Here is a 24,286-nt window from a genome sequence, read left to right as displayed (position 1 = left end):
CTAATCGCCACTCCATTCCATTATCATATCATTTGCCACCTACCACTTTAGGGATGTACCATGGACATGTTACCCCCTTTAATGGTTGAAACCACCTAATAGGGTCCTTGATTAACCCCCTATTGAGCTTGGAGACAGTTGTACATGGAAAAACCCACTATAGAAGGGCATGCAACCATGAAGTGCCCCATCAATCCCATGACTTGTAAGCTCTTTTACTTGATTATTCCAATGATTTGTTGTATTGGAAGGTAAGAGCAAGTATTGGATCTTATGCAGGATTGCAGGTCGCTTCCATTTGAGGCTTCGTCTCCCTATATAGGGACCTAGCCCTCTAGAGGGCCACATTGGCACTTGTAAGCAATGTCACATGGTTCGGGTTCGAATTCGAATTCGATTACAATTAAGTTCGATTCGAGTTCGAATTTTTCGATGAGGTTCGAATGAGGTTCGCCATTAAGTTCGTTCACGTATATAATTTTAAAAATATATATAATAATTAAAATTACATAAATCTTTTATATTCATTTATAATTAATATATATTTATAATTTTTATCATATACTATCAATAAATTTATAATTTTTCATAAATATACGTTATATTATTTTATAATATTTAAAATAACAATACTATAATTTAAAATATATTAAAAATAATTCTTGTAAAAATATATAATTTTTAAATTAGGTTAACTTATATTTATTATCCCTATTTTTAAATTAGGTTAACTTAAAAGTTTTAACGCATTATAATGTATGTATATGATAAAAGTTTTAAAAGTTAACCTAATTTAAAACTGGAGAAAGTGGGCACGAAATAATTCAAATAGGGATAATATTTTATTTTTGGGATTGTGGATCTGCAAGGGGACGCCCATCCAAAGCATTATTTTAAAAGTTTTAACGCATTATAATGTATGTACGCAGATTTCGACGCGTAATCAAACAACGTAATTATAATTGACGCCTTATAATATAATGCTTTTAACGCATTATAATGTATTATGTATGTACGCAGATTTCGACGCGTAAGCATTATAATATAATGCTTTCAACGCGTAAGCAAACAATATGGATGCCGTTATAACGCAGCAGGAACCGAACCTTTTCGAACTTATACGAACCTTAAGATTTTTTTTTGAAATTCGACGAATTTCGGACCTCAACCTTTGGGTTCGACGAACCCTGTGACACAGCCTGTAAGGTGAGAGTTGAGAGCCATGGACCTCCACCATAGCAAAGATTACTTCATGGATCCCCAACAGCGTTCATTGATTGCTTGTGTTCCACCTTTTGGATGAAGATGATGCACTTGGTTCACCATGCCTAGTCAACTCCACACTTGCACCATACACTTGGTAGATGTTCCAAGGTCTGGAGGATGTCTCCCAATGCAGAGGGAGGGCTTATATCATCATCCTAGCCCTTATAGATGGTCTTTAGGCATTTTTTATCCACTCGGAGACCCATGAGGATGTCCTTGTGCCCCCACACCCACTTAAAAGCACCACAGGTTCTCCCTTGGAAAACAAGGGTCCAACCCCTTGTCCACTATGTTTGAAGTCCCTTCTACATCATGGAACCCCTTAGACTTCATTAGGCCTCCTCAAAGGCACAACGACTCACTTTATTGATCATTCAACCCTCTTGAGAGGCTTATTCTTATGTTATTAAGCTGTTTGTTGGGCTTATCACCAAAAGTATTGTTATTATGCACATTATTTCTATCCTAGGGGCATTATTAGTCCAAATTAGGCCATTTGAATCCCTTAGAGGATTGTATAAATAGAAGAGAGGCATCCTCTCTCATTGATCATCACTTGGATTGGGTTATTTGCTCTTGTGACATTTTTTGTTATCCCTTTTGGAGGACAAGTTTAGATGTTACGGATGAATTTTGATGTTTGGATCTCTCTCTTGTCTTGGAGCTTCATTATTGGCATAATTTCATGATAGGATATACTCTTTTTATACATGTAAGTACTCTTTTAATGCTTATTATTGTCATTTAGTTTTGTCACATGAATGTTGCTGGGATTTTCGTTATACAAGTCTGAAATTTATTATTGCTCTATACGAAATTATGGGAATTTTTGTTCTTTATAGCATTGCATCATGTCATGGACCATCTATGAATGGGTGAATATTCCTAGAGATGATTTATGTTAAATACATCTCGATAAGTCATCATTTATTGCAAATCGAAGTATAAAGTCCTTGCAACAGTTGTTCTCATGCTCTAAATGCCATGCGAAGTTGTTGAAGGCCTCCTTGATTCGGTGAAATCTTCCCAAACTATAAATTCCCCTTGACTCCATCTCTCCCAAAGGACAAGGCACTAATCCTCTATAGGTGATCATTTTCAATACTTATTCTTTTCGCCTCCCTCTTTTTCTAGACCTGGCCTACATAGGTCACCTAGGGCATCAATTTTCTCACGATCTAGCCATCCAAACACTTCGATCTTTGGTCCACAATTGTGTTGAGGTCTTCTCTATAGGCCCTCCAAATTCGAAGCAAATCCGGTGGTGCGATCTCAAGATATAGCAAGCTCTATCTCAAGGATCATTTCTTTCTCTAGGTTTCCCTTGGCTAGTGTCCTCATTTGGATCATTGAATTTAAACCTCAAAGAAAAATTTTCCTTTGATCCTCTTCTCCTCCCTAATTAGGTCAAGTCCCTCATTGGGTGATCAACTCCATACCCTTGACCTAATTTTGGGTTTGCTTGGTCTCGTGTGGTCCCACAACCTGTTGATGCCAATTACATAAAGATCACACAAAGACCAATTCACCATAAGAATTTCCAGGCCTAGGAATCATCTTTGCAAGATATATTCTCAAACCCTAGCCTCGAGAATCCTCTTACCCCTTCCTAGAGAGCATATCACCTTGCTTCCCGAGTAACAAATCCATATAATTGAGTTTCTCTTGTGAATAGGCCTTAAAAATCACTCCTTGTCCTCTCGTTCCATTGATCTAGTGTTTACCTTTTATACTAAGGTCTCTTCCCAATGGTGAAAGTCCATAAAGAGCAGGGAGCTTTAGTTGAGGTGACAGTGGCCTATCACTCCATTGTTGCCCTTGACCTAGTAGTTACTCTCTAGGATCCCCTCCTAGGACCCCTACTAGTTTGAGCGGTAACAAATCCCACATAGAATTCAAGAGAGACTGAAAAGATATGAAGCTAGTCGAAAACCATGTAATAGCAGGGCGCACCAACTCCTTGTTATTGGTGAATGTTCTCATCAAATGAAGCACATATGCATGATTATATATAAATTTTGTAATATCTTTTGATGATTTGTAATGTCCCAAATGAGAAAAGTTTGGAACAAGCTCGAATTTTTAACACAGAAAAACTCCAGATAAAAATTTGATTCATAAACAGGAGATTGCCATGTAAAAATAAATAAATAGAACACTACAATCTCACAACATAATAAATAAGAAAACTCCCAGCTTTATTATATTAGATAACTGGGGTTTTACATGCACATACAACCCATACAGCTGAGATAATCTCGCCCCAAACAGATCTACAACAATGCCACAAATTGTTGATTTGGGGTAGCATCGGATGTGCTCTAGCCACGAAATTTGGTGGAGAGGTTAGGGCACATGACATCTCCAATACCCAGAAACAGTTTGGGTAGATTCTAAACAGTTTGGGAGGTATTAAAATAATTAATATTTTTAATGGAGTCCCTAAGTCTAAACTTAGGGAAATTAAAATATTAATGTGAATTAATATAAAATTGTGTTAGAATGGTCCAAAAGACATGGATCAAGCCAGATCTAATCTTCGCCGTCGATTAGGGACTTAATCTCGACAGTTGATTTGTCAACGAGAAAAGTATAAGAGGAGGCTTGAGGGTCACTTGGAGAATACACCAGAGTGATTAGTCATTCTATTCTCTAGAGTGGGGTTTGCTAAGAGAGATAGAATCAATGATCAGTTCCAGCGAGGGGCAGTGAGTACGAGGCAGAGAGGCAAGGATAGTGCCAAGAGACCAACACAGAAGCAGAGAGAGACAGACGCAGAGCCAAAGGGATCCACGTGGAGGCAGCAGACACTGCGTAGAGCTAGAAGGGCCTGCGTCATCCACGCAGAGGCTGCAAGAGTGACGCAGAGAGCCAGAGAGGCTGCGCAGAGCCTTAGTAGGTTGACGTTGGGCTTCAGATTGTGCTGGAAAGGGATTTCGTGGAGCAGGCTTTCTGAATACTTGTTCCTGAAGATAGGTGTTACTGCCAGATTTTTTTTATCTCTATTGGGTTAGCCAGTTTGGCACCCAGTGTACTCAGAAAAGAGTTGCTTAATAATAAAACCCTCAGACAGCTGCACTGGTTTTCCCGCATTGGGTTTTTCCAGGGACATTAGTCCAAAAATAACGGTGTCATTTGTGTGCTTGTTTCTGTTTCCTTCAGTTGATGATCTGAAATATGTTGAGCATGCACTTGTATTTATTTTCAGTATTTACACAGTAAATAACTTGTTAATTAACAGAATAAGTAGGTAGGAATAAATCAGTAAAGGGCATAGAGGGTTTCTAACTGATAGACTTAGAAACTTCAACTTGATATCACAGCATGGTTGCAGATCACATGAGAACTGAGGACATCAGCAGAGCAGAGCAACAGCAACAGAAAACAGTTGTCCCGAGTGACAAGAGTTGTTCCTAGTAGCAAAGCAGCAAGGAAGAGGGTGACGCAGTGCCTATGTCATCAAGTTCAAGACAAGAAGAGGTTGCGCAGAGGCTGAAGGAGGCAAAGACAGGCTCATGCAGAGCCACGCAAAGGCCAGGAGGGCTAACGCAGTTGGCTGAGGGAGCTAGTTTGTCGGTGTCGAGACTGCACAAAGCCTAGGAGCTCTCACCTTCAGGTTGTTGGGGTTTAGGAGGCTGTGGGTAAGTTGCAGAGTGGAGCTGGTGGGGTACTGTAGTCAGAACAGTACCTAACAGGGCAAGGCCAAGGAGGAGGGAGTTGCTACCGAGGGTTTCTAGCCGAGAAATCCGGATCAGTGGTGCAGTTGCACAGACAATCAGAGTAGGGGGCATCTCGACATCGGCAAAAGGGTTTCCAGGAGGGAAATCAAGGCTCAGAGGGAGTCACATCGAGAACTTCCAGGAGGGAAGTAGAAGAGCAACATGGCACTACACGGAGTAAGAGACCAGGACAGACTGGATGGAGCTTCAAACTTCGCAGTCTAGAAGGCCAGAATCTTATCCGTACTTGACAAAAATCGTGTCAAGCACTTCACCTTAAAAACGATAGCAATCCCAATTGACCCAGTTGAAAACGACAAGTACGAGGAGGCAATGGCGAGGGCCAAGAGCATCATCCTTGAAGGGGTCAAGGACCATGTAGTACCACACATTGCCAAGAAAGAAACGGCAAATGAGATGTGGGAGGCCCTAAAGAAATTGTACCAGCATACTTTTGTGCAAAGAAGGATGTTACTAGAAAATCAATTGCAATCATACCAGATGAAGAAGGGAGAACCCATCGACACCTTCCTCGGTCGACTGAATGAAATTCGGGATCCTCTGACTTCCATAGGGGCCACGCCAGATCAAGAATTGATGGTGAGAATAGCCTTGAACGCAGTCTCAGAAGACTAGGAGGTATTTGTCCAGAGTATACTGGGCAAAGCAACCCTTCCACATTGGGAGGAAATGTGGGCGGCTCTTCGCCAAGAAGAGATCAGAAGGCTAAGCAAGACGGGAAGCAGCGATCAAAGTCAAGCAGGAGGAGGATGTTGCCTAGCATCTGAGGGAAAGCAAGAGAAACGGAAGAAGAAGCACCTCTCCAAGATCAAATGCTTCCACTGTGAGGAGTTGGGTCATTATGCGACCTAGTGTCCAAGGAAGAAGAGTAAGGGAGAGGCCTCCAAGACCAAGGCAGCGCCAGCAAGGGCAGAGAAGGAAGTAGAGACAGACGATGACTATGCCATGAGTGCACACACGCCACTTGAGCAGGAGTGGGGAGACATCGAGCTGTAGTCAAACGGACTACAGGTGATGAGGGGCAGGATCCTCGAGGTACCCAGCCTCTTGGATTAAACCATGCTACGGGAGCCCCAAAGAGGAGTAGCAGGACTGGCGAATGTGGAGTAGATGAAGGGCCTGCATCATCCACGCAGAGGCTGCAGGAGTGACGAAGAGAGCCAGAGAGGTTGCGCAGAGCCTCAGTAGGCTGACGCAAAGGGTTTTAGGCTAATGCAGAGGCCAGGAGGCCTGACGCTGGGCTTCAGATTATGTTGGAGAGGGGTTTCGTGGAGCAGGCTTTCCGAATACTTGTTCCCGAAGAGAGGTATTGCTGCCATATTTTTTTATCTCTGTTGGGTTAGCCAGTTTGGCACCCAGTGTACTCAGAAAAGAGTTGCTTAATAATAAAACCCTCAGATAGCTACATTGGTTTTCCCGCATTGGGTTTTTCTGGGGACATTAATCAAAAAATAACGGTGTCATTTGTGTGCTTGTTTCTGTTTCCTTCAGTTGATGATCTGTAATATGTTGAGCATGCACTTGTATTTATTTTCAGTATTTACACAGTAAATAACTTTTAATTAACAAAACAAGTAGGTAGGAATAAATCAGTAAAGTGCATGAACGGTTTCTAACTAGTGGACTTAGAAACTTCAACACAAATCGGCCTCCAAACAACTAAAAAACAATACATTGCAACCTGTGAACCCTGAATGGATTCACGAAGGAAAGATGGGTGCTCGCCTAATCTCTCTAAATCACCCGAGGGTTTCCGTCCTAGGGCTACTGCTGGAGTAGAGAACAGGGTTCTCAACCTCTCATACAAGAAATAATATCAAATACAAGATGTTCTCCAATGGCCTCCTCCTCTTTTATAGATTTGATGGACCCCTCTAAAACCTTCTATTTTATTATTATTTTAATTATGGACCACTTTTCCCTCTTTATTTTAATTAAAATAGTCTTTTTAATGCGGGAAAAGGGTAAATTGGTCACCATGTCTCCTCAGGGCACTGAAACTCACATCCAAAAGTCCCATCATGTAGATCTTCTCGTTCCGGTTCCAACGAGCTATTATACTGAGGCATTTCATCAATTAATCTCCCCGAAATGCCACCTCGAGCATAATTAATTACGTTATACCCAATAATAATGCTGATTTTTTGAAAGTTGTCGGAATGCAACAGAACAAAAGGAAAATTGCGCTGATGATGGAATATGCCAAGTGAATGTCGTCAAATCCCATAAAAACTCCTCAAAACTCCATTGTGACCCTTGATGAAATAAACTTGCTCCACTGACCTGGCCATCCCTTGTCCTAAAAGTCCATCCTAGTTGTACTATGAAGAAAAATAAAAATGGGGACATGAAATGATTCAACAATATCCCTGGCAAAAAGAATTTTTCCATTGTCCTCCAACATCAAGTCAATACAATATGCAGCACAAGGTGTCCAAAATAAGTTAGGATGTCTCTCCATAAGCATTCTTCCAGTAGCAACATAATTCGCAGCATTGTCTGTTATGACCTAGACATGTTGTGGACCTACCTCCTAAATGAACACATCCAAAAAATCACATAATAATCATGCATCTTTGATATGTGCAGATGCATCAACAGATTTCATAAACAATGTCCCCTTGAGGTAATTAACCAAGAAGTTAATAAGGGTTCTACCATTTTGATCAACCCAACCATCTAACATCACAGTGTATCCCGTATGTGCCCATGATGCCCTGAATTGCTCCAATCTCGTAGTGCAATTGGCCTTTTCATTTTGAAGAATAGGCCCTCTCAAGTCATCATACGAAGGGGCTTTGTAACACGGGCCAACAATAGCAATAGCATCAACCATAGGCTGGTAAAATGGATTGTTCTTGGCAATGTCGAAGGGAATATCACTACATAGAAAACACCTACCCACCAGCTTGTCAGTTTCTTCCTTCTCTTTTTTCTTAAGAGCTGACCTGACAGATGGTTGTGCATCAGGTGTGGTCTCAAGAACAAAACATGACGACGCAACTATGGGGTTCATTGTAGAAGTTGATGTTGAAGAAGAACCACTCTCAAGGTCACCTATAGCCACTCCACCCCTTTCCATTTGAGTCTTCATAGCTTCCTTGTTCACTTTGGATGAGTCCATATCTTCTATTGCTTTGAGGGCTCTACGGATGATTTCTGGAGTTGCATCTGGGCAAAGTTCTACTTCATGTCTTGGAATTTGTGCAAGGTGGAATTTCAATCGGAATACTCCCCCTGTCATATGCTTCCCACACAATTTCGAACTCAAATTTGATATATCAAAGCCCCCATCAAATTCACCCAATTTCCACATAGGGTCCAAATGTCTTGGCATGTTTGTTGAACTGTTAATGTAAGATTGAACCTAGGGCACAAGAAGAATTTAAGAAAAATAAATTAACAATTAGCATTTTCAATTTTTGACAAAAAAACCCTCTCCACTCAATGAAACAATAATGGCAAAAAAACACACTCAAACCCAAGCAAAAATCATGGAAAAAATATGGGTGATTGAAACCCAAGGAAAAACAAGAAGAAAACAAAAAAGAGTGAAATTTGATGCCAGTACCTAAAATTCGCGGTCTGATGAAGAAACTTGGTCCAAAATCAATTTTTTTTTGCTTAGGATCCTCAATAAATTGGGTTTTCTCCTCTATCTCCCTTGTAGAATCGTCCTCCTGCTACTTAGCTCTCTTGCTTGCCCTCTATTTGCAAAATGAATTGAAAAAACCAAGTCAAAACTTTTAATAAGTTGCTTCCCAACGGGCCAGCGATTTTTTCCAATCGACTCACAATTTTTGCCGATAACAACAATTAAATCGCGATAAAATCATTTTTGAAAGAATCATCGATAAAATCCGCTGATAAAATCGCCAACGCGCAAAATTGCGATTCAGTGATTTTATCGCGATTTTCACAACACTGAGGTAAAGTACAAAAGAGGAAAATAACCCCAATTTCTACTAATGGTACAACCATTCCTGTGAAAGACATCATAGTATGCAGGAGCTATGTGATGACAGGATTGACATGTTTGAAAGGGTTATCACTGGAAATCATCTGCTATGAAGTTTTCACCAACCTTGAATGTGAGTCGTCTGAATGAACAACTAGGGAAGGTGTTTGTCACTTTTAGGTCTCTTCTCACTTTTAGGTCGGTGTACTTCTGACCTAAGCGGGGAATCTCTAATGACCTGGACTAAAAATCCTTCAAAACCAACAATAAAAAGCTTCAAATCTGAAATAAAAAGTTAAAACTTGTTGCAATATACCAACAACAAAAAAATATTCATGTTTCGACCTCTAATCACTGCCAGCAAGCATAAACCTCAGATTTACAAGAATATACATTACAAATCTACTGCAAAATCGCTCCAAATCTGCAATATAGCTTGCAGATATGCAGTAAAATAGCGAATAAAATCTGAATGCAAAATAGTGAAAAATTACTCCTTTAAAAGTGATTCTCTGACTAGTGCCTTAGCCCAAATGGCTATGCAAAGTGAAAAGAAAAGCATTCTAAGAAGAAAAATGAATCCTGTTGAATAAGAAATAATCACATATTTTGTATTTATATCCTTTGGATACTACCTGCATTGTGCAGCAATCTTGCCCTTGCCCATTTTTAAGTCGTTTCTGACAACCAATACCTACACAAAAAGAAATTCAAACAACGATGATATTTTGGTCAACACAACTTGAATTAAGATTTTGAGTTAGTGAATAGCTCCTAATGCTTACCATGGATAACATCAATCATGGTTCAGAAAAATGTAATCATATCAAAAAGATATAATACTATAAATATAATTTAACTACATTCAAATTATTTTGATTTTAAGTGTCTCGTAAGTACTTATATCTACATAACAACTTCCAACATGAGATATATGTTAAATAACTAAAACGACTATCACATTAGACAATTTTATAAGCATGCTTACACTCCTTGTATGTAAACCCCCTGCTAGCAAATTCACAATATAATAGACAAACTATATACCTCAGTCAAATTTCCTAGCCCTTTAAGAGACTTTTATGGTATGTAATACCCATCTAGTTATTTCTAGTAAGACAGCAATGGAGTTCAGTGACAAGTTTCCATCATTTTGTTTATGTTAACTGGCAAGATGTTGATAACTAGTTCCATTTCAATGTTCATAGAAATCCAGTCAGATTGTTTGCAATTTATTGAAAAGATGATCACATCTGTAGACTTCAGGTATTTCAAAGCAATCGATAAATCAATATTTAGAGCGCACCTTCAATCAATGCTACTTGTGTCCCCATGACCATATTCGAATCTTTTGTATAAACCCTGACAGTCTTGAGATGGTTTTGAGTCATCAGAAAGGCTGATTGATTCCAAATGAGATAGAAGTTTGGGCCTTTCAAAGCAATCAACAATCTAGGAGGTTTCACTATGGATAGGCAAAGTATTCCAAATATCACTATGAAATGCATTTAAAGAAAGAAATGTTTAAAGAACAGGTGCATAAAAGCATATCCAGAGTATTTGGTTTTAAATTTTAATTGTCCAATCTGAGTAGCAATGCACATTGCACAAAATAGCAAACCAAGCAATACACCCAGTACATTTTGATAGGTACAGCTTGAATACCTAGCATGCACAGAACTACATCATCATAAGAATTCCTTCCTTGACACAGGCAACCCTGCAACCAACATATATGTGGATAATGATACAACAAATCAAAGATATCAACTGACAAAGGAAATTCTCATCTCTCTATATTCTTTTCATTCATGCATAGCTTTCATTTACACTAAAGTGGGAATACCTGTTTGTTATGCTCTTAACCTGCAAAATGATACCCAAATACAGAATATGCGAAGAAAAGATACCCAGAACACAGAATAGCAATGATTTTATTATTCAGAGAGTAATGTTCACTTGCCTCTTCGAGGGGGCAACCTCCAATAGAGCAGAGCTCGACTACAAAATAAGACACAATGCTCCTCGCAGGGAGTCTCTATCCTTTATATATGACTCATACATGCAATACCACGGGCCAATACCGTGGGTTTTATTAATACCATCTATCTAATACTACGGCCCATTTGCAACTAACTGTGGTCCTGTCATTAATTGCGGGTTAACCACTTACAAATATTAATATGGGCTTTATTGACTCTTGACTATGACGTGATCCCATGACATAAATAAGGGGGTTAGGGTGGGACCCTAATATGCCCTCCCCCTTAAGACTAGCCTTGTCCTCAAGGCTGAAGTTGCGGAAACTACTGAAGAATAGTGGTTGGTTCCCAAGTTGCATCTTTTGGAGAGGTGTCTTTCCATTTGACGAGGACTTCCTTAATCATGCGGCCGCGCAGGTGCTTGTCTCGTGTGTCTAGAACCTGTTCGGGTTGAAGCCAGATTGACCCTTCTTCGTCCAATTCAGGTAGACTGGTTTGAACTCAGCAATTGTTCCCAATCACTTTCTTGAGGCACGATACATGGAAAACTGGATGGATTTTTGCCGTAGGTGGCAAAGCCAACTTGTAAACCACTTCTCCAATGCGCTGAAGTACTTGGTATGGTCCGTAGAATTTTGGAGAGAGCTTTTGACAACCCTTGTCTTTGAGTGATGTTTGCTTATATGGTTGCAGCCTCAAAAAGACCTGATCCCCTTCTTGAAATTGGCGCTCTGAGCGATGCTGGTCGACCTGTTGCTTCATGCGGTTCTGAGCTTGATGAAGATTCTCTCTAAGATGGGCGAGCATGGTTGCGCGGTGTTGTAGGAGTTGATCCACTGCTTGTACTTTGGAGCACCCCTTGAGATAAGAAGTAGGGGAAGGCGGAAGTTGACCATATACTGCTTCATAGGGAGTCATTTTGGTGGTGGCATGATAGTTGGTGTTATACCACCATTCAGCCAGAGGTAACCACTGTACCCAAAGGTGTTGCTTTTCTGAAGTGAAACACCTAAGGTAGGTTTCTAGACATTTGTTGACGGCTTCGGTTTGACCATCTGTTTGCGGATGATATGAAGTACTGAGTTTGAGTTGAGTGCCTTGTATTCTGAAGAGTTCCTGCCAAAAATTACTGGTGAAGATCGGGTCGCGGTCGGACACAATAGAAGTGGGCATGCCATGCAATTTGAAGATCTGATCCATGAAAGATTGAGCAACCAAAGTTGGTGTAAACGGGTGGGGTAGGGCGCAGAAATGAGCATACTTCGACAGTCGATCCACAACCACCATGATGACTGACTTGTTCCCTGACTTTGGAAGACCTGTAATGAAATCCATAGAAACCTCCGTCCAAATTGATGCCGAAATGGGCAATGGTTGTAATGTGCCTGGTGTGTTGACGGTTTCCCCTTTGTGGCGTTGACAGACATCACATTCTGCTACGAAAGTAAGGATGTCCTTTTTCATGCCTGTCCAAAAAAATGATCTTCTGGTGCGAGCATACGTCTTCTGAAAGCCCGAATGTCCTGCAATGGGAGATGAGTGCAATTCTGCCAAAATGCGACTTTTGAGGGTGGATGTTGGTGATATTACGACTCTGTCCTTGTAGCGAAGAATATCATTCTGCCACGAGTAGCCCTTGGTGGAATTAGGATCTACCTGCAATTGAGAAATGAGTTGGGAGAGCCCGAGGTGTGAAAACCATTCCCTGCGAGCCTCTTCAATCCAGTCTGGAATGGGGAGGGAAATTGCGAGCAGAGTACTTTCCTCCTCAAATTGGCGAGATAATGCATCTGCTACACTATTGTCTTTCCCTTTCTTGTAAATGATCTCATAATCATATCCCAGCATTTTGGCTAACCATTTATTTTGTTGTGGGGAGGATAGGCGTTGCTCCAAAAAATATTTAAGACTGTGATGATCTGTGCGGATTTGGAAACGTCGCCCCAATAAGTAAGGTCGCCAGGTCTCGACTGCATGTAAGATGGCCATCATTTCCTTCTCGTAGGTAGATTGGCCCAGATTCCTCCCACTGAGTTGTTGGCTTGTGAAGGCCAACGGTCGCCCTTCCTGCATTAAGACCGCCCCAATACCTGTACCCGAAGCATCACATTCAATGACAAAGGATTTGGTGAAGTCAGGTAGTGCTAAGACTGGAGTTGAACACATGGCGTTTTTGAGAGCGGTAAATGCCTGTTGTGCTTCCTCGTTCCAGAAGAAGGAATTTTTCTTTAGGAGTTGAGTGAGGGGCTTCGCTATGCGGCCATAGTTGCGGACAAATTTACGATAATAGCCTGTGAGACCCAAAAATCCTCTCAAGCTCTTCAAGGTCTTAGGTTGAGGCCATTCTTGCATTGCCTGGATCTTTTTGGGGTCCACCTTGACACCTTCACGCCCCACAATGTGGCCCAAATACTCAACTTCTTCCATGCCAAACGAACACTTGGACATCTTGACAAATAACTTATGCTTGCGGAGCAGGTGCAAGAGTAGATCTACATGCTGAAGATGTGCAGCCCAAGTGCCACTATAGTTGAGGATGTCATCGAAGAAGACAAGGACAAATTTTCTGAGATATGGTTTGAGAATGTGATTCATAAGGCTCTGAAAAGTAGAGGGGGCATTACAAAGACCAAATGGCATGACCAGGGACTCATAATGGCCTTCATGAGTTCTGAAAGCCGTCTTGGGAATGTCGACTTCCTTCATGCGAATTTGGTGGTAGCCTGAGCGAAGATCCAACTTAGTGAAGAATTGAGCCCCATTGAGTTCGTCCAGCAAATCATCAACCACCGGGATGGGAAATTTATCTTTGACTGTCAACTTATTGAGGGCCCTGAAGTCGGGACACATCTGCCACTCCCCATCTTTCTTGAGCACCATGACCACTGGGGATGAATAAGGACTAATGCTGGGACGAATGACACCTGCTTCCAACAGTTCCTTAATGATTTTTTCTATTTCATTCTTTTGGGTGAACGGATATCTGTATGGCCGCACATTTGGGGGTTGGGCCCCTGGAACCAAGGTGATGCTATGATCATGTTCCCCTCGCGAGGGTGGAAGCTCATGAGGCTTGTCAAAGACCGTCCGATGGTTATTTAAAATCTGTTGCATCTCAGGATGAATTGGCAGAGACATGGTTTCGACTACCTGGATGGCATTAAATTGAGCTACCACTCCATGATGGCCCTTTTTTAACAATTTTTCCATCCTATGCGAGCTGATGATAGAGGGGACTCCCGCCTGGAGTCCACGGAGGGTATGTGTGGAGTTGTTCTGCTTAAAACTCATATATAACTCCTGGAAATCCATTGTGATTGGCCCAAGAGTGCGGAGCCATTCAGCGCCGAGGACAATGTCGCAACCCCCCATGTGTATGGCAAACATGTGGGTTTTCAACTGATAATCCCCCATTTGAAGTTTGACATTTTCACAGCGGCCTTCACATTTCATTGTGCCCCCATCCGCAATTTGTACTTGGAAGTTAGAAACTGCTCGTACAAAACAATGCGCTGCTTCTGCGATTTTTTGATGGATGAAATTATGGGTACTTCCACTATCAATCAAGACTACTACTGGGCGATGTTTAAGAAAACCCCGGATTTTGAGAGTTTGAGGGGAAGAAATCCCTGCCAACGCATGCAGCGAAATAACTGGTTCGTCAGAGACATTCTCCTTTGGGTTGTCTTCTTCTAGCGCCTCATGTTCCTCAAGTGGTGGATCTTCCTCTGTTGAGCTGTAGTCAGTGGCATCTATTTGAAAAAAATTGGGCTCCTTGCATTTATGACCTAGGGAGTATTTTTCATCACAGTAGTAACATAGTCCTTGCTTCCTTTTGTCGGCCATTTCCGCAGGTGACACCTTTTGGACCTTAAGTGTTTGAGTCGTGTTGTGAGCCTGTGGGGGACGACCTTTAGCGGGGAAATTTGGGCGACTGTATTGGGCTGCTAATGCACGTTCCACTTTACGAGCTACCTGGCAAGCCTTCGTCCACGTGGGAGGGTGGTGAAGTAGAACTTGAGCTTTGATGGCTTCTTTAAGACCACTGATAAAACATTCCGTGTAGAACTCATCTGTGAGACCCCTAGTGCGGAAGGCTAAGGCTTCAAAAGCGGTAATATATTCCTCCACTGTACCAGTCTGTCGGAGCTTAGTGAGACGACCCAAAAAAGAGTCTTCCTGTTCAAAGCGATCTCGAAGAGCTTTGGTAAATTGGGTCCAAGTCCTAAAAGGTCCATTGCAACGCTGATGCCATTCCCACCATTGCCACCGTTCATTGTCCAAGTACATGCTCCCCAACATAAGCTTAGTCGCATCCAACGTTGCAGGAAGCGCCCCCCCCCCGGATCCTAGGCCGGAATCGCGCCCCGTACGGAAGCGTTCCGGAAGCGCTCCAGGAAGCGCGATTCCAAAAATCCCGAAGCGCGATTCCGAGTTTTTAATGCGCTTCCTGGTTTTTATGAAGCGTGGGCCCCGAAGCGCGCTTCGGATGGCGCTTCGGGCCTCCGAAGCGCCACGCTTCGGGCCCGGAAGCGTACGCTTCACGAGCGCTTCGGAGCGCTTCCGAAAAAACCGCGCGGGCAAGGAAAAATGTCTCATTTTTTTTAATTTTTTTTTAAAGTTAACTTAACTTAGCAATGAGGGGGTGGGTTAGGGTGAGTTTAGGGTGAGGAATGAAAAGCATAAAGCTCCCATTCATTCCTCATTTTCTCACTTTGAGTTTATGAGAGTTGGAGAAGAGAAGAGAGGAGAGGAGAAGAGAAGAGAGGAAAGGAGAGGAGAAGAAAGGAGAGCTTGGAGGAGTGAAGAAGGAGGAGCTAGGAGAAGGAGGAGGAGCTTGGAGCAAGAGCTTGGAGGACTTCATCTACAAGAGCTAAAGAGGTAAGTTCAAACCCCAAACTCCCTTGTTTTTTTGAAAAAAAATTTGTATTTTTCTCCTCCCTCTCCTACTCTTTCCCATTGTTTCTACTTGCTCCTTTATTTACAGGTTGTCCACCACCTATATCCATATTCCAAGATGGTGTTCTTTTGGCTTCTATGTATCATTCCACTCTTGGTTTTAATGATGGCAAGGGTGAGGAATAGAAGGGAAGAGGAAGGGGATGAACTTGGTCCTAATAGTAGTGACCCAACGTATGATGAGGAGGAAGGGTTTGAAGAGGAAGGGGATGAACTTGAAGGGGACACTGAAGCACAAGATGGGAAAGGTACATCAACACCCTTGTGGAACTATGTGACCAAACTTGATGGGGGAAAGGGTGGTGGATCTTACAAATTTGTGTGCCCTCATGGTTTTCATGGAGGAAAACCATATTGTGGTTCATATACCCGTCTGAGGAGGCATCTTTGTGGGGTGCTGGACAGTGATGAAAAAAAGGGTTCTGTGGGGGTACAAATTTGCCCAAACATTTCAACTGAAGAAAGAAGAAAATACATCCAAATAGAGATGGCTGCACAACAAAAAAACAAGAAACAAAAAACTCATTCTGAATCAAGTGCAACCTCTAAATTTGGTAGTTGCCCATCTCCTCATGGTACTTCTGCAACCTCTGGAGGTAGAAGAACAATAGGGGATTTCCTTAATGTTGCTGGGAGGGATGATGTGGATGGAAAGATAGTCCGTTTTCTTTGTGCTTGCGGTGTACCATTCAATGTGCTTCGCTCTCCCTATTGGCATGACATGGTAAAGGCCATCAATGAAGCCCCAAAAGGATACAAGGCCCCCAACTATGAGAAAGCTAGAACAGTGTTATTAGAAAGAGAAAAAGCTAAGGTTCAAAGAGCTTTGACACGTTTTACACATGAGTGGGTGGATTCTGGGGTATCCATTGTATCAGATGGGTGGACAAATATTAGAAACCAACATTTGATAAATGTTCTTGGTGTTTCTTCTAGTGGTGCAGTATTTATTGCATGTCATGACTCCTCCTCCATCAGTGCAACTGCACAAAACATTGCAGATCTCCTATTGAAATCAATCAAAGATGTTGGTCCAAATAATGTGGTTCAAGTGATCACAGATAATGCAGCAAATTGTAAGGCAGCAGGAAAAATTATTGAGCGTACTCATCCACACATCTTTTGGTCTGGGTGCCTGGTTCACACATTGAACCTTTTGATGCATGATATTGTGAAACACAAAGATTGTGGGTGGATTGCTGAGGTTTACAGGAAAGGGAAGCAACTCATTAAATTCATCACAAGGCATACAAGGGTAAACTACTTCTATGGCACTTACTCCAAGTTGCAATTGCTTAAAATTGCAAAGACAAGATTTGCTAGTTATTACCTCACCTTTAGGCGGCTAGTGAGGGTGAGACAAGCTTTAACTAATCTGGTGTGTGCTGAAACATGGGATGAAATTAACACTGACACAGATGGTGCTAATGCAGTCAAGGACACTGTTCTTGACAGTTACTTTTGGTCACAGGTTAAATATGTTTTGCAATTCACCAAACCAATTTATTACATGATCAAGTTTGCAGATTCAGATCGACCAGTAATTGGGGAGGTGTATGAGCAAATGGATAGCATGTTGGGGCAGATTAAAGACATTGTTGAGCCTAGAGATACCACCTTGTACAATTATATTCGTGTAGAGGTGCAAAACCGATGGGAAATGCTAAATATTCCATTGCATGCATTAGCATATGTTTTGACACCTAAATACTATCATCCATCATGGCTTTCAACACCAGCACCTGGGGGGGGAAGCAGGAAAAAACCACACCAAGATAGAGAGGTTCACGAAAAATATATGGTTGCATTGAGTAAATTAATCCCTGATGAGGAGGAGGCTGCATTGGTACGGAGACAGGTGAGCAACTATACGCTCAACACTGGTCCATTTGGGAGCATGCATGCAATTCAAGATCGAGAGACTTTTTCTGCTCTTGAGTGGTGGAACATGCATGGAGGGGGTACTCCACTTCTACAGAGTTTGGCATTGCGGGTGCTATCACAGGTGGTAAACACTTCTTCTGCAGAGAGGTGTTGGAGCTCTTATTCTTTCATCCACAGTGTTAAAAGGAACAGGTTGAATTTAGACCGGGCAGAGAGCTTGGTTTATGTTCATTACAACTTGCGATTGTTGTCCCATTACTGTGAAGATGCAAAGTCTAATAAAGACTTGTTGATTTGGGACAAGAATCCAGAGGAGCCCAATTTGGAGGATGGAGTGTTGCGACTAGAGCAATTAGAGGATGCTCTTATCCAGGTATGTCCATTGTGGTATGAATTTTCCAATTTTCCCTTATAAAGCATTTCTCTAATTCATGTTTTTAATTTTTTTGTTAACTAGTGTTTTTTTTTTTTGCATGAATTTTTTGAGCGATTCTAGGATGATGATGACCGTGTTGATATGCCACCACCCCCACCCCCATCTGGTCCCTTGGTTCCTAGGTTCCATGGTTCAACACCAACAGCAGGGGGTTCTTCTTCATCAGTTTCAGTGCCACGACTTACACAGGCACCATCTTCTTCATTGCCACCACGTGGAGGCCCGCCACCACGTTCTATTCGTGGTGGAAGGAGGAGAGATTAGTAGATATATTCACAATCTACTACTTTTTGTCATAGATTACTCATTAGACTTGTAGACTTGTGAATTTGAATTTTGAACCTTTTTGGCTTGGCGGTGACCAAGTGACATATTTTGTAAACATTATTATTTGAATTTTGGACATGACAAATGTTGACAGTTGCTCACTTGCTAGATAAATCATAATATGCTCTATGTTTTATGTTTTATAATATGCTTAAATGTTTTATGTTTTATAATATGCTTAAAAATTTGATGTATGTTTGTAATAGCTAGAATATAGATGATTGTTGTACATACTAGTAACTACAATGGAATCATGGATGCCATATCTATCTTGATTTATGCAAAAATATGCATGTTTTCATGTCTTCTACAATTAATTTGGTATTTGGGATGTTTGTTTTGAGTATAAATGCAAAAAAATATAAAATATATATATATATAGCAGACGCTTCCGCGGACGCTTCGCTTCCTAGATTTTTGGAAAATGACGCTTCCGCGCTCCCACTCCCGCTTCGTGCAACATTGGGACTCGCATCATCTGGGATATGATTCAATTTGAAATACTGCTCCATTTGTGCTAGCCATGCGGACGGGTGAGAACCGTCAAATTTATGCATATCCAACTTGGGAGGTCTCTGACTGGGTGGTGGATGGGTGTGCCAGACGTGAGGAGAGTGGCTAGACTCACCCTCATTGTAATCATTTCCATTATACGCCTCCTCGTGGGCTTGCTCCTTGCCCTTCGGAAGTAATTGCTGTATCTGGATACTTATTCCTTGAAGCTCATGTTTGAGGGATTGCACGGAGTCTTCCAGTTTGTCCATCCTTTCATTTGCCATCGCTTGAGCTCTAGTCTCTACCATACACCAACCTGATGAAAAATAGGGACCGCCGAAAAAATTTGACTAATAAATTGAATGGTACCACCTTGCTCAGCTCGTCGTCCTGATTCTAATGGGCTAGATCACCAATAAGCGCCCCGAAAGAGCTCAGACTTAACTCCTAACGGAGTTTTACTCCTTCTTGATCAATACTACAGTCGCCAAATCCTCAAAATGTCAATGCTGCCAAAAGTCCTGCGAAAAGTATACCCCGGTATAGGAACCCTTCACAACAACTCCGATCTGGTGGGTCTGGGAGATCTGAATGGCGGATCAACTGCTGCGGCGGATCTAATGGATCTGCGAGACTGATGTCTGCTGCTGCTGCACCTCTTTGCACCCGCGGATCGGGAATAGATGATGTGTGATCCCCCGATAGAAAAGGAAACTATGGTCGTGAGGAGTGTTAGGTGCTACAGATCGCAATATACATAAGGGTCTGGCAGTAGTACTCGGCCCAATGTTTCAGGGCTCTAACTAAGGAGGATCGACCGTACCCTTAGCCGTACAACCCGACTTCCCTATCGTACGGGCGAGTAATCTCTACGAGTGCTGTTCTCGGTGTACTGTAGCCACAAGACGGCCGACGGTTTATCTATGGCGAGGTTTCAAGGGAGCCTAGGGGGCTTCCGATATACCCAGAGGGTACGTGGAAGACAATCCGTGCGCGGTTCTGTCTAATGCGCTACTACTCGAAGGGGTACCCACAGGGGTTACAAGGGAGTCCAACAGACGTGACCACCTCTTGTATTTCCTGCGTGCATGCCTCCCCAAATCCGCAGGTTTATGCGCTCAACGACAGATCCCGTGGTTTAAAGATGCCGGAACACGTCTCTAGCCGAAAAAAAATTTGCTAAGAATTGGAGATCCCACCGGCCCTGGAAAGTGCTCTGATACCACTTGTTATGCTCTTAACCTGCAAAATGATACCCAAATACAGAATATGCGAAGAAAAGATACCCAGAACATAGAATAGCAATGATTTTATTATTCAGAGAGTAATGTTCACTTGCCTCTTCGAGGGGGCAACCTCCAATAGAGCAGAACTCGACTACAAAATAAGACACAATGCTCCTCGCAGGGAGTCTCTATTCTTTATATATGACTCATACATGCAATACCACGGGCCAATACCGTGGATTTTATTAATACCATCTATCTAATACTACGGCCCATTTGCAACTAACTGTGGTCCCGTCATTAATTGCGGGTTAACCACTTACAAATATTAATATGGGCTTTATTGACTCTTGACTATGACGTGATCCCATGACATAAATAAGGGGGTTAGGGTGGGACCCTAATATTGTTTCAGTTTTTCTCAAAACAAGATCTCAGAAGTTTTTACTCTCAAGACCCACAATTCAAATCTTTTACAGATCACCATGGCAGTTGAGCAAAGAACGCAGAAGGGACTTTTTAAGAGAGACATTAATGGCTGATCGATTAGGGAGTATAATTTCAAAAGACAAGAAAATAAGGAAAAACACAATATTTACAGAAGATAAGATAAGTTTTAACTGTGGATTCTTCCTAAGAGATAAAGAAGGACCAGCAGGAGGAGGTGAGAAGATTGTAGAGTTCCATTCATGTCTGGGACAATCTAAGACCCACGAAACAAACTTTAGTCCACTAAAGTGGACGTATTTGGCTACCGAATTGAAAATCTAAGGACTTAAATGTACTGGAGATTCCCAGCTGATAATAAGCATTATGAGATATAAGGTGGCACCTAAAATCATCAGCCTTACCAGAGCAATGAAAAAGTGTAAGATTTTGACCTCATCTTTTATCATATTTCATTGAAGCTAGTCCCAAACGTATAATAGTAAGGCAGACACCTTGATAAGTAAAAGGGCTAAATGGGGGACAACATTAAACTCTTATTATGATGAGCTTTTATTATAAAAGCTTGAATTCAATTTAGCTTAGGAAGTGCAAATGCCCATATCAAGTCACAAATCATCAGTAATCTCATAATTCATTAGAAACATCGCATTCATTGCAGAGCATGGTTACCTCCTTTGAAATCACATTAAGCTTGAGATGGCCAAACTGCCTCCAATATCCTTAAATCTAGCTCAACTCTGCACCTTCTCAAAGCACTATAGTATTCCACTGTTTTCTCATGTATCCTCCTGTCAGCAGGCTCCAATTCCCTCATTCATGCTCAATTCTACCCTTGCTTATCAGTATATTGGCCATCCCACCCTCCATAGCAGTATAAGCCCCTCCTTCTATGTGGCTTCCCTCTCTTTTAATGCTCCCCACCCCGTCGTCTCCCTTCCCCCAACCCCCCTTGCCCCCCCCAGCAGCAGTAATGCCTCTCAAGTCTCACCTAGCATGTCTCTGTGATGGAATTAGGGACCTTAGAAACAATCTGGAAGTCTCCAAAGCATATATGGGCACTCGAGCTGATAATTCAAAGAGGCAACCCAACCAAACTAGAGAAGTAGCATCATGATTCCCCCAATGTCTAGCATTTTTGGTCCATGAGTGAGTCGATTTGTCCACATAAAAGGGTGTGAATTGACCAAACGAAAACAATTCGTCCCTTTAGAAAAATTTAGTTGTAACAGCTAGTTAATAGGTCTATCTTCCAACTTCTCGATCCAATTTGGTTACAATGGCTAGTAGACTTTTCTCCAATGGCTAGATTTGATCCAAGATTCCAACAACTATTTTTTGACTTTGACCTGGCATTGAATATTCCCTTAGCAATTCAACATGTGCCCACAATGGTATATCTCCAACACTTTAGCCTTGCTAGAAAAATTGGAACCTGGGTTTTGCTCAGCATGTCCCAATTTGTATTGAGACTGTCTCTATTTCCTTATATCTGCTAGGACATTGCCACATCACCACTTTAACTAACACGTCATACTGCCCCTATGTCTGATCTCCAACATTGTTGTTGATCTCAAAATTCTAACGCCTTGGTTTTCTTCATCTCGTCGAGATGATCAATTTTGATGTAATGCATGCATGATTCTGCCCAATGCTCTGCTTAAAAATCCCTTGGAAACATTTCCTGCACTGTTGACCAAGTTTGACCGGACTATAACTATCCACCAAATGCTCTAATTGAAAAAATTCCACGTGGCATGGAATCCTCTAGTCATGCTCTACAATTTGGGGTTGGTGACTTTTTAACCCCCTGGACCATCTTGCTTTGGGAAACATGAAAGTTGACAAATGAGACTGCTATGTTGTGAGAGTTGTAATGAGCAATATTGCACCAATGCCAAGGTCACCTACGTACTCTATAGACACAAAACCATGTAGAATGACATAGATGCACCTTGACACAGGTTGGATTGGCCCATACACAAGTGACCACCCATACAAAGACAAGGCTCCCATAGAAACATCAGTCCTATAGTATTCCACTGTTTTCTCATGTATCCTCCTGTCAGCAGGCTCCAATTCCCTCATTCATGCTCAATTCTACCCTTGCTTATCAGTATATTGGCCATCCCACCCTCCATAGCAGTATAAGCCCCTCCTTCTATGTGGCTTCCCTCTCTTTTAATGCTCCCCACCCCGTCGTCTCCCTTCCCCCAACCCCCTTGCCCCCCCAGCAGCAGTAATGCCTCTCAAGTCTCACCTAGCATGTCTCTGTGATGGAATTAGGGACCTTAGAAACAATCTGGAAGTCTCCAAAGCATATATGGGCACTCGAGCTGATAATTCAAAGAGGCAACCCAACCAAACTAGAGAAGTAGCATCATGATTCCCCCCAATGTCTAGCATTTTTGGTCCATGAGTGAGTCGATTTGTCCACATAAAAGGGTGTGAATTGACCAAACGAAAACAATTCGTCCCTTTAGAAAAATTTAGTTGTAACAGCTAGTTAATAGGTCTATCTTCCAACTTCTCGATCCAATTTGGTTACAATGGCTAGTAGACTTTTCTCCAATGGCTAGATTTGATCCAAGATTCCAACAACTATTTTTTGACTTTGACCTGGCATTGAATATTCCCTTAGCAATTCAACATGTGCCCACAATGGTATATCTCCAACACTTTAGCCTTGCTAGAAAAATTGGAACCTGGGTTTTGCTCAGCATGTCCCAATTTGTATTGAGACTGTCTCTATTTCCTTATATCTGCTAGGACATTGCCACATCACCACTTTAACTAACACGTCATACTGCCCCTATGTCTGATCTCCAACATTGTTGTTGATCTCAAAATTCTAACGCCTTGGTTTTCTTCATCTCGTCGAGATGATCAATTTTGATGTAATGCATGCATGATTCTGCCCAATGCTCTGCTTAAAAATCCCTTGGAAACATTTCCTGCACTGTTGACCAAGTTTGACCGGACTATAACTATCCACCAAATGCTCTAATTGAAAAAATTCCACGTGGCATGGAATCCTCTAGTCATGCTCTACAATTTGGGGTTGGTGACTTTTTAACCCCCTGGACCATCTTGCTTTGGGAAACATGAAAGTTGACAAATGAAACTGCTATGTTGTGAGAGTTGTAATGAGCAATATTGCACCAATGCCAAGGTCACCTACGTACTCTATAGACACAAAACCATGTAGAATGACATAGATGCACCTTGACACAGGTTGGATTGGCCCATACACAAGTGACCACCCATACAAAGACAAGGCTCCCATAGAAACATCAGTCCTCATGAAAAACCTCCCAAGGTCCTCCAATCTAGTTAGGGACGACATCGCCAAGATGAAGCTCTCAAGGGACGAGGCATGGTCCAACCAATCATAATAAATACAGACTCGAAAGATAAGACACCAGGTCCGGGATGCTTAATACATAGCCTCACGTGGTTTTTTTACAAGGCTTTGACTTGTGACCTTGGGCTTACAATGGTGGTGAATGATCTACTTGAAAAAAATCGATGTACTCCCATTGATAGAGGGGTAACACAATGCTACA

General features: G+C 41.9%; 1 protein-coding gene across 1 annotated transcript in view; it reads right to left on the bottom strand.

Moving 5' to 3' along the window:
* The window catches only part of LOC149168155 (Peptidyl-tRNA hydrolase II (PTH2) family protein), a 205,331-nt gene that overhangs the window by 168,190 nt on the left and 12,855 nt on the right, over positions 1–24,286 (bottom strand). The window contains exon 2 of the mRNA XM_089426892.1: positions 9,600–9,658. Within this exon, the coding sequence (XP_089283018.1) occupies positions 9,600–9,658 (59 nt within the window). The remainder of the gene's footprint in view (positions 1–9,599; positions 9,659–24,286) is intronic.

The sequence above is a fragment of the Pinus tabuliformis genome, chromosome 4_2 (genome assembly GCF_031772625.1).
Source record: "Pinus tabuliformis cultivar Carrire ecotype Pingquan chromosome 4_2, CPIR1, whole genome shotgun sequence".
NCBI classification, from domain to species: Eukaryota; Viridiplantae; Streptophyta; class Pinopsida; order Pinales; family Pinaceae; genus Pinus; species Pinus tabuliformis.
This window is presented reverse-complemented; position numbering and strand designations above follow the sequence as displayed.